This window comes from Sinocyclocheilus grahami, unplaced genomic scaffold (genome assembly GCF_001515645.1).
Source record: "Sinocyclocheilus grahami isolate Dianchi unplaced genomic scaffold, SAMN03320097.WGS_v1.1 scaffold1063.1, whole genome shotgun sequence".
NCBI lineage: Eukaryota > Metazoa > Chordata > Actinopteri > Cypriniformes > Cyprinidae > Sinocyclocheilus > Sinocyclocheilus grahami.
The window spans coordinates 244521-255835 of NW_015506242.1; the positions used below are offsets into that span (position 1 = coordinate 244521).

The 11315-nt window shown below is 36.9% G+C and overlaps 1 protein-coding gene across 1 annotated transcript in view; it reads left to right on the plus strand.

Moving 5' to 3' along the window:
• The first annotated feature begins 624 nt into the window (after window positions 1–624).
• Window positions 625–11315, plus strand: part of LOC107566247 (follistatin-related protein 4-like) — a 24881-nt gene continuing 14190 nt past the window's right edge. The window contains exons 1-3 of the mRNA XM_016251637.1: window positions 625–649; window positions 1144–1305; window positions 8330–8464. Of these exons, the coding sequence (XP_016107123.1) occupies window positions 625–649; window positions 1144–1305; window positions 8330–8464 (322 nt within the window). The remainder of the gene's footprint in view (window positions 650–1143; window positions 1306–8329; window positions 8465–11315) is intronic.

An 11315-nucleotide genomic window follows, 5' to 3' on the forward strand; every position in this document is an offset into this window, starting at 1 on the left:
ACTGATAAATGTTACTTTGCTGAAAACATGATAACAGTTGTGTTTTAGTCAGATGGTAGTGAGTGGAGACATTGTGAAGCATTGCCAGGTTAAATAAATAAAAGTGCATATATACACAGTATACAGTCAAACCAAAAATGATTCAGACATCAGATATAATTTTTTATATTTTTTACTAGTGGGTGCAGGACACTATAGTTAATTTATCTCTCATGATACTGAGAGTATCATCTCAGCCAGCTTTTATGACATTTTATGCATTCACATTTTAATACGGTTATAACTCCTGAAACTTTGCAGTGTGTACATTGCAGCATGAAAAACGTTTATTAAAATTATGAAAGGGCTATAACATAAAAAGTGGGCAAGGTCTATACTACACAATGAATACTTTATTATTTTTTGGGTTATAACAAAACCATTCATCAACTCAAACTGTACTGAGCAGATTCTAAATAAAAAAACTTCTTCTGACTGGCCGTTGATTTCACATGCTCAACAAACATGTCTGTGATTGGCTACAATGCTCAACGCTGCAAAATCACATTGTAAATAGAAACTTTTGATGCTCTTCACACAAATACAGGAGCATTTGAAAGCAGCCGCCTATCAGCAGGTACCAGAATGACCCGGTACTGTGGAAAGGCTGGTATTGTTATGTTTTTAAAATTTAAGTATTGGCTTGGTATCAACAACACTAACCCCTGATATACAGTATAATAACTGCTACTGAACAAAAGAGCCATTTGATTGCTTTCAATCCTTTTGAAATTGTTGCAATAGAAAATAGTTTTCACCTTTTGATCGTTCAACCATTCAATTACAAGGCATCGTTTTTCATCGAGGCATATAAAGGGATATAAACAAACGCAAAGATAGCAATCCAGTTTAACTTGCTGTATTATACTTGCGAGAGAAAAAATACTGGAAGGATTTTCAATTAACGGAGACAATAAGCGTGATTGTTGGAGAGCTTGTTTTGTCTAATTGGAAGAAATCTCGATACGGGAAGCAAATCCCCTCACGTTCATTTCATTCAATGACCGTTTCTGACTGACACAAGGAGGGGAATCCAAAACAAAGCAGTTTTCTGGACTTGAATCACTTTCTTTGTTGTTTACAGTCTGCTTCTGTCTCTTCCAGTGCCTCCAGTAATCCTGGTCTATCCGGAGACTCAGGCCCAGGAACCCGGCGTCGCTGCCAGCTTGCGCTGCCATGCAGATGGTATTCCAAACCCTAAACTCACCTGGCTGAAGAACGGCCTGGACCTGCAGCCGCACGCATCCAAGCAGATTTCACTTCTCGGTACGATCCTCAGCCCTTCCTCTCGGGAAGCAGATAAAGGCAGGCAGTCGCACGGGTAGATAAACAGACAGATGTGTAATGGGCAGATCATGTAGTGAAACACATGAAAAATATCCTCCGTACACCCCTCTGACGCAGCAGTGGATTACAGCTGTCGTTTCAGTCGTTGCTGGCAGCCCTTGGTGCTGCGGGAGTGAGTTTGCGGCTCCCTGCAAGGATGATGATGATGATAATAATAAAAGCAGTCCATGAAATGATGATAGTGGACCCAGGCAAATGGGCTCGTTTGGAGGGGCCTCTCGATTCTGGCGCGGTGCTGTATTGTTTACAGAGTAGCCCCTTATTAGAAAGCACTTTATTGGTTGAGTGCGGTCCATTACACCCTGTAATAAGCTGTTATTTGGATCAGATGTTTGTGCTGCTTAAGTTCTGTATGAAAAGACGAGACCGTCAAGGTCTCATTCCTCTCATTTATTTGTTTCAGCTCCATCGTTTTTCAGCAGCTCTGCTTATTTATTTGTTCTGTGCAGGTTTAATGTAACAGATCGTTAAGTGTTTCTCTGGCAGTTTATTGGGTATGTCTGTCTGCTTTCTTTTCCCTCTGCTTTCATGCACGCATTAATATTTCAGAAGCGCCCTTTTCGAGCTCTCCTGTTTCTGTTTGTGTCCACAGAAATATTTTCAGCATCAAGATAAAAGATGATTTCATCACAAAGTCTGAAAAATTCACTTTCGCGGGATGACAAATAACAGGCTTAGCTCAGCGCGGAGACACAATGTGTCATTTTGTGTCGACTGATTTTGGTTTTCTGCTGTATGGAAAGATGGATAGACTTGTAAGCGCACTGGTGGTTGCACAAAACCGACTCATGATTTATACTCATAGACAATGCAAGGTAAACAGTCACAATCCATAGTTTCCATCTGGGTTTCGCATGTGGGGTTCGAGCTAATAATTAAATGAATCATTAAAATGTAAAACTGAATAAATAAGTTTGGTAAGCCTTTATACATAATGCATATTAAAAGTAGTTTTAATACATTGATTATGCCTTGTAATGCACCTTATAATGCATTATATGATCTCATGACTTATCTATTTATTTTTACATCTTTAGAAAGTATAATGCTTTAAAACAAATGACAAACAAACATTCAAATATTATAATGACTTTTAACTTTGGTTACAATTATTTCTGAAAATATATAATGCATTATACATTAAGGCTTTAGGTAAAGTGTCACCATTATTTTAAAACTAAACACTAAAAAAGATTAAATATATAATTTCTTTACCTGCCTGTCATGTGATCATTAACGCAAATATGTTGTTAAATCATTAAAATATTAACTTAAAATCTCTGGGGAACTTCAAACAAATATTTGACACAAAAATTTGCATAAATGTGCATAAATGTATAAATGAAGAGATATTCACTTTAATGTTTTTAGTTGTCATCACACTTTTCTTAGCTGTGGCTCTTCACTCACACTGTCCCCTTGTATGCTGTTTGTAGTCAAAGTGAAATATCAGTGGTGTTTGGAGTAAGAAAAAAAAATAGCCTTTTCCAGCCAGGTTGGATATTTGCACTCAGTATACAAAGATACTGCCATTCATATTTTATGATGGATTTTCATAGTTTAAAAGGGAAAGTCTGCCTCCGGGACGAAAGTAAAACACAATAAAACTGAACATAAAAGTAATTTGGAGAAAAAAGATAAAAGGAAAAGTTATGTAAAAAAAAAAAATCAACCTTTGGGGCAGATGGTCGAAGGAAATTTAGATTTAATAAACCACTAGACCACAGCTGTGCCCTGTGAGGTTTTGTTCATGTCCTTGGCAGCATTCAGTACACGTTCAGTATTCAATAAGTTATAAATGCATAATATGGTTTATTTTTACCTGTAAAATTTTTTTATTTTAAACTGTATGAATTTAATGCATATCCTCAATATCAGGACCTGGAAAGAGTGGCCATTTCTTTTTTCACCTTTTTGTCTTCTTTAGTATATTTTAAACGGCCCCTCAGTGTGACAACTGAATGTTTTAAAGTCTCTGAATTAACAAACGCTGCATGCATTATAATTCTACTAGAATTAGTCAAATGTCACGGGGTCGTGGTTGTAGTAAAGCGCTCGAAGAACGAGCAAACGTAAATAGACTTTAATTATAACTTCAAACACAAAGAACAGGAGAACTGAATAGCATCAACACACGTACACCAATAAATCAACAACATTAATCCAGGACAAAGAAGACACAGAAACTGAGGGCTTATAAGAGCAAACGAGATGATTAATACAACACAGGTGAATAGAATGAACTAATCAGGGTAACTAGGGGAAACTAGGTCAAAGGAGAACAGGCTAACTGAAAACACAATGAAAACTAAACATAACCCTGACACAAAAAAGCCACTTACAGTAGTTTTTACCAATTTTAGAGTGATCTACATTTATTTGTTTTTATTTGCTTGTTTGTTTGTTTATTAAAATAAATATTACTAATAAACAAAATAAACACATTAATAAAAAATCGGGGGAAAAATTGTCTTTCCTAATTTTTTTAGGACTACACCACTGGTTTTAGACCATTCATGAAATGGTTTTATGTGCGACCTGGATGCGCTGGGATATTTTGCTAATAAAATGATCATACCAGAAGAATAGTGTGAGAACTTCATTATGTCTGGTCTCTCATCTCTCATCCTCTCATGATACTGAGAGTATCATCTCAGCCAGCTTTTATGACATTTTATGCATTCACATTTTAATACGGTTATAACTCCTGAAACTTTGCAGTGTGTACATTGCAGCATGAAAAACGTTTATTAAAATTATGAAAGGGCTATAACATAAAAAGTGGGCAAGGTCTATACTACACAATGAATACTTTATTATTTTTTGGGTTATAACAAAACCATTCATCAACTCAAACTGTACTGAGCAGATTCTAAATAAAAAAACTTCTTCTGACTGGCCGTTGATTTCACATGCTCAACAAACATGTCTGTGATTGGCTACAATGCTCAACGCTGCAAAATCACATTGTAAATAGAAACTTTTGATGCTCTTCACACAAATACAGGAGCATTTGAAAGCAGCCGCCTATCAGCAGGTACCAGAATGACCCGGTACTGTGGAAAGGCTGGTATTGTTATGTTTTTAAAATTTAAGTATTGGCTTGGTATCAACAACACTAACCCCTGATATACAGTATAATAACTGCTACTGAACAAAAGAGCCATTTGATTGCTTTCAATCCTTTTGAAATTGTTGCAATAGAAAATAGTTTTCACCTTTTGATCGTTCAACCATTCAATTACAAGGCATCGTTTTTCATCGAGGCATATAAAGGGATATAAACAAACGCAAAGATAGCAATCCAGTTTAACTTGCTGTATTATACTTGCGAGAGAAAAAATACTGGAAGGATTTTCAATTAACGGAGACAATAAGCGTGATTGTTGGAGAGCTTGTTTTGTCTAATTGGAAGAAATCTCGATACGGGAAGCAAATCCCCTCACGTTCATTTCATTCAATGACCGTTTCTGACTGACACAAGGAGGGGAATCCAAAACAAAGCAGTTTTCTGGACTTGAATCACTTTCTTTGTTGTTTACAGTCTGCTTCTGTCTCTTCCAGTGCCTCCAGTAATCCTGGTCTATCCGGAGACTCAGGCCCAGGAACCCGGCGTCGCTGCCAGCTTGCGCTGCCATGCAGATGGTATTCCAAACCCTAAACTCACCTGGCTGAAGAACGGCCTGGACCTGCAGCCGCACGCATCCAAGCAGATTTCACTTCTCGGTACGATCCTCAGCCCTTCCTCTCGGGAAGCAGATAAAGGCAGGCAGTCGCACGGGTAGATAAACAGACAGATGTGTAATGGGCAGATCATGTAGTGAAACACATGAAAAATATCCTCCGTACACCCCTCTGACGCAGCAGTGGATTACAGCTGTCGTTTCAGTCGTTGCTGGCAGCCCTTGGTGCTGCGGGAGTGAGTTTGCGGCTCCCTGCAAGGATGATGATGATGATAATAATAAAAGCAGTCCATGAAATGATGATAGTGGACCCAGGCAAATGGGCTCGTTTGGAGGGGCCTCTCGATTCTGGCGCGATTATAACTTCAAACACAAAGAACAGGAGAACTGAATAGCATCAACACACGTACACCAATAAATCAACAACATTAATCCAGGACAAAGAAGACACAGAAACTGAGGGCTTATAAGAGCAAACGAGATGATTAATACAACACAGGTGAATAGAATGAACTAATCAGGGTAACTAGGGGAAACTAGGTCAAAGGAGAACAGGCTAACTGAAAACACAATGAAAACTAAACATAACCCTGACACAAAAAAGCCACTTACAGTAGTTTTTCGATTTTTTTCGGATAACACTTTAGTTTAGGTACCGATTCTCACTATTAACTAGTTACTGATTAGCATGCATATTACTAGCATATTGGCTGTTTATTAGTACTTATAAAGCACATAATTATGTCTTATTCTGCACGAGCATATTTTAGATCCCTTAATTCTACCCCATACCTAAACTTAACAACTGCCTTACTAACTATTAATAAGCAGCAAATTAGGAGTTTATTGAGGGAAATGTCATTGCTAATAGTTAGTCAATAATGAGAATTGGTCCCTAAAATAAATTGTGACCGTTAATTCATATCTATAACCCACTTGCAGTACATGAATGTACCTGATATAGTAATATGCAGCTGCATTGAAAGTATAAATCCATATAAAAAGTATGAACTTTTGCCAACCGGTGAGAAGCTTTTGTTTGAATTGAGTCTGTATGTAGATAATATATAGAACGAGATCAATAGACGGATGGGAAAGTAGAGTAGTGGAGATGAGAGAATGAAGGTGAAGTGAAAAGGAGAGAGAGAGAGTGAACTCTCCTGCTTGTATGTGATCTCTGACACACTCATGAAAGCACGTGTGTGACACAGACAGCATTCAGGGACACTTGTGCTGTGATAAAAACACCATCAGAGGTGAGCGAAGCATCTGAGAGCTCGCTGAACTTCACAAAGCTCCGACACACACGCAGAGCAGCCTTCCTGAGACGTCACACACACACAACATCAGCTACTCTTCTCAGTTTACAAGCGCTGCTTTGATTTGAGGAATGTGTGTTTATACCTTAATGCTGCGAAATTAGCTTCATGCTCGTCATTTGAGGTGATGTCATAATGAACAACTCTGTAAAGGTGATCTCATCAGTAACCGCAGCTGCAGTGTTTTCGTTGTGATTTCCATAGACTCTGATATTTATGACCTTAAACGCTGTAAACGCTTTACCAAAGGCCAGTCACGACTCAGACACAACAATCCTATAGCCGACGCTCACGTATCTCTAAATGGTGGAGAAATGTTGTTGGAGATCTTTTTAATGACTGAAAATTTATTTATTTATGAAATCCATTTGGTAATGAAAGCAAAGTCATTTGCAGTGTTTTTATGGCTGAATTTAATTAGCATCAAAGCTCGATAAGAATATAAGTGAAACACCATCAAAGTAACAGTGTGTGTGTGTGTGCACGCTTCCAAAACCTTCTCAACCAGCCTTCAAAAATCACACTTTAACTAGACCTACACTCTTAAAAATAAAGGTGCTTCACGATGCCATAGAAGAACCATTTTGTCTAAATGGTTCCATAAAGAACCTTTAACATCTGAAGAACCTTTCTGTTTCACAAAAGCTTCTTTGTGGTGAAAAAAGGTTCTTCAGATTATAAAAAGGTAAGAAAGAGATGGTTCTTTAAAGAACCTTTGACTGAATGCTTCTTTGTGGAACCAAAAATGGTTCTTCTATGGCATCGCTTGAAGAACCTTTTGAAGCACCTTTATTTTTAAGAGTGTACTATGTGCTTGCATTTGAATGGTAATATTATTTAGTATGTAAACAAGGCTTTGAATTGCACTCGTGTCCCAAAATCCATGTAATACAGCATTTGAGAGCTGCTCGTTTTTTTCTCTGGTGTTCCCCGGCTGACCGGGACGGCGTGCTGGGCACTGATGAGCTGTAAGTGACTGCAGGGTGTTGTTCTGTCGTGAGAGAGCAGCCGCCCGCAGCACCGCTCATACACTCAGCGGCTGTCCTACGTGCTGAAAACATTTCTGTCCCGTTTTATATGCTTCATATAATGTAATTAGCACGTATAACTATCCAGTCAGGTTCAGTGTGTGTCAGAAAAATGGTGAGACGAGCTTGAATGTATATGAATATATGTGAAATGAGTCTGATAAACACTAAATGTGCCGTCATGACCTTTAAAAATGACTTTCACTGGTGTAACCTAATATAGATTGATTTAACAATATTGAAGTTGCTGCATGTAATTTTTGGACTATGCTAAAGCATAAAATACCATAATATGTTTGCAGATATTTAGGAAACAAATTTCTCTGAAAAACACTGCTAATTTCTTCTAAATCTATATTCAAAAGAAGAAAGAAACTCATACAGGTTTGGAACAACTTGAGGGTGAGTATATGATGACAGAACAAAACAAATGGGTTTAGATGTCATTTTTAGGTAACCTGACAAAATATATTTTTTTACAGTTTATGTGTTTGTGAAATATTCATGTCAACTAACAACTTGAAATTCACATTCTGCCAACTTTATACCTTTCCTTCCTTTGGTCATTTTTGAAAGAAACCATTTCTGCTGAAAAAAAAAACAGACACTCAATAAATCCAAGACTTCATAACTTGGCACAGTATTAGCTGAACCACAGGGAAACTTTTATGGGCTTTAAGAATGCCTTCACCCAAAGCTCTGTCAATGAAAAATGTTATTGGTCAGCTGTGGAAACAAACACCTCAAACTTACTTTTGAGATTTATGTTATTGCCCTATAGTTGCTTGTTGGTTTTGTTAGAGGCGTTTTTCTATGGTGTGTGTATGTGTGTGTGTGTTAATACATAGGAAATATAGGAATTAGACCGGAAACATACTGAATCATCTACCTGTTGGTTGTTGTATTTCTTCAGCAAATAGCAGTGAGCTTCACATCGGTAGTGTGCGTTATGAAGACACTGGTGCTTATACCTGCATCGCTAGAAACGAGGTCGGTGTGGATGAAGACATCTCATCTCTGTTTGTGGAAGATTCGGGACGCAAGACATGTGAGTGATGATACTGAAGCTGTTTCAGCACAGACTGTAGTGATTTTGGGAACTATGGTATATACTGTATACGGGGGAATGGTGTTGGCTAGGATGTATAGAGCCCTATGAAATCCATTTTATTTTTTCCCCAAATGTTTTTTTTTTCTATTTAACTTTTATGTTTTAATGGTTAAATAACATTTTAGTAATGTCTAAAATCATGTCAAATTAATTGAAAACATGAATACAATTTAACAACAGTTTTTTAACAGTTAAATCTTTTTATACTTTGTTTTGTTTTGGTTAGTTTTTTTGTTTTGTTTTGCAAGTTCCATTTTATTTTGACCAAATTCTGTATTTTCCATTTAAATTTTTCTGGATTCCATTTTAAATCAACAAAATTCATCAAATAAATTATTATTATTATTATTATTATTTTACAATATTAGGGCCCTATGTTTTTTTTTTTCAGAAATTCTGAAAAATTCTAGGCATGAAACATTAACAATTTAGTTATTTTTTTAATTAAATGAAAATCAAACAAATCTTTTCATTCTGTCGATCTAAAATTCTTCAAAAATTTCCCAAATTCCGTGTTATACAGTAAATTCCATTGTTATGACTGGATTCCACAATTCCGTCAACATTTTCTACATTGTAGAAATCAAATCATAGGGCTCTAGATATACTGGTAGACTTGTGCACGCTTTAATGTGGTTTGTTGGTTCAGTCATTACTGGCAACACTTTACAAGTCAGCTCACAAGTAATGAAGTCACCAATGCAGAAAGGACAGTTTGTCATTAATAAGGTTTTTATGGTCATACACAGTAGTAAACATCTGCAGATGTGAACAGTCCTGTGGTGTCTGTGCCCACATGCCAATTCCTGTTTCTGAAATTACAGCCATTTTCTGGACTGTTAAATTTACAGTGTTCAATTAGAGTGAAATGAAGGTCTATAGATCTCAATGTGTCCAGTGTGTAAATGGCAGATTTTTTTCTGTCCATTATAGTGACATTTTAAAAAAAACGATCATTCTGGTTTTAGTAGATAGATACACTTGCTTTAAAGGGATAGGTCACCCAAAAATGAAAAATTGCTGTTAATTTACTCATTCTCAGGCCATGCTAGTGACTTTTTTTCTTCAGTAGAACAGTAAAGAAGATTTTAGCTGAAACCATGGTCCTTGTGATTCATAAAATGCAATTCAGTGGCTGCCCTTTTTTTATTTTTTTGAGAATAAAAAAAAAGCATATCAAGAAACACAACATGAATCCCTGTGGCTCCTGACGATATATATAGGGGTTTTATGACGTGAAACGATCGGTCTGTGCAAGAAACTGAACATTATTTACATTTATATACATTTATTATTACCTTTAATTCAGAGCCTCGGGCAAACGGGCAAGTCCAATTCTTTTCCACAAACTGGTTCTTTTGGACAGGTCTAAAGCATATAAAGTGAATGAAGTAGTCCTCATCAACTCACCTTTTTAAATAAACAATAAGAAACCATAAAAACGTTAATTTCACCCCTTCCTTCAAGTGTTCGGTTCACGCGTGCTCATATCAGCGGCTCAACGGTCTTCGGTCCGAGTCGAACTGTTTCCTCAGTTCAGTGTCTGTTGCAGGAACTGGAGCGCTGAATGAGTTCATTCATCAGAGGATCAGATATGCAGGTATTTCAGCTCATTTCCAGTCACAGTGACTGTCAGGCGTCTGAAAGTAAGTTTTGATTGAGTAACTTGTAGATCTGTGCTGCTCGAGCCGCAAACTGTTTTAGACGATTCAGTACGATTCGGTGATTCATCTAGTTCACTAAGAAGCGGTTCAAAAGAATGATTCGTTCGCAAACCAAAAATCACTCCGGACTGTTTGTCTGAGGCTCTGGATTACAGGTAATAATGTTGCAAATAATGTTCAGTTTCTTGCACAGACTGATCATTTTGCTTCATAAGACCACAATATATTGTAAGAAACCACGTTATTAATTTTGTTTTCCTTGATATGCCTTTTATTTTTATTTTTTTACTCTTAAGGTGACGTAGCCGCTGACTTGCATTTTATGAATCACCAATGATCCCGGTTTCAGCTAAAAATCTTCTTTACTCTTCCACTGAAGAAAATTCACAGTTTCAGTCTTGCAAGGCAACATGATAACCGATAGTGGTGTAAATCACAGATCAGTTCCTCTCGTGACTTATTTCTTAATTCTAAAAGTGTTAGTCAGTGATATAAGACATTGAATACTTACATCAGCATGAAGAAATTAAGGTTGTGTTCCCGTCCAAAACACACATTCTGTCTACGAGATCCACAGTACCAGTTTTAAAGTCTTATAATAAATCAGCCATATTTTCTCTAACCCAGTGTCCTTGTTGAATATAAAAGGCCTAATAAAGGACAGGTGACAAGTCCCATGAGTAGATGTCAAAGGCTGGTTATTTTTGCATTTAAATCATCTCAAATAAGACCTTTGAATAAGTCTTTTATATGTTAACCCTCATGTTTGGGACCTGAGAGACCTCAAGGCCATTTTAATATCTCTTACATTGAAATATCAGGTTGATATTTCATGAGTTTATTAAAGTTTAGTATAAAATTTCACTTTGATAACATGCATCAAACGTATACCATGAAACATTGCTTGTAGTAAGTTTGAGTTCTCTTAGAATCTGCATAAAAACATGAATAAATTTAATGCAAAAGATTTCCGGACTGCTGTACACAGTGTCGAGAAACACTCCTGGGGGATGTTTCCCCTGATTCATTTTTTTGTATTTTTTAACACTCTATTTCTGCTCATCAAAAACATCCCTAGAATGGATACAGACACGATTTGGGGTGTGGGGGGGGGGGGGGGGCCC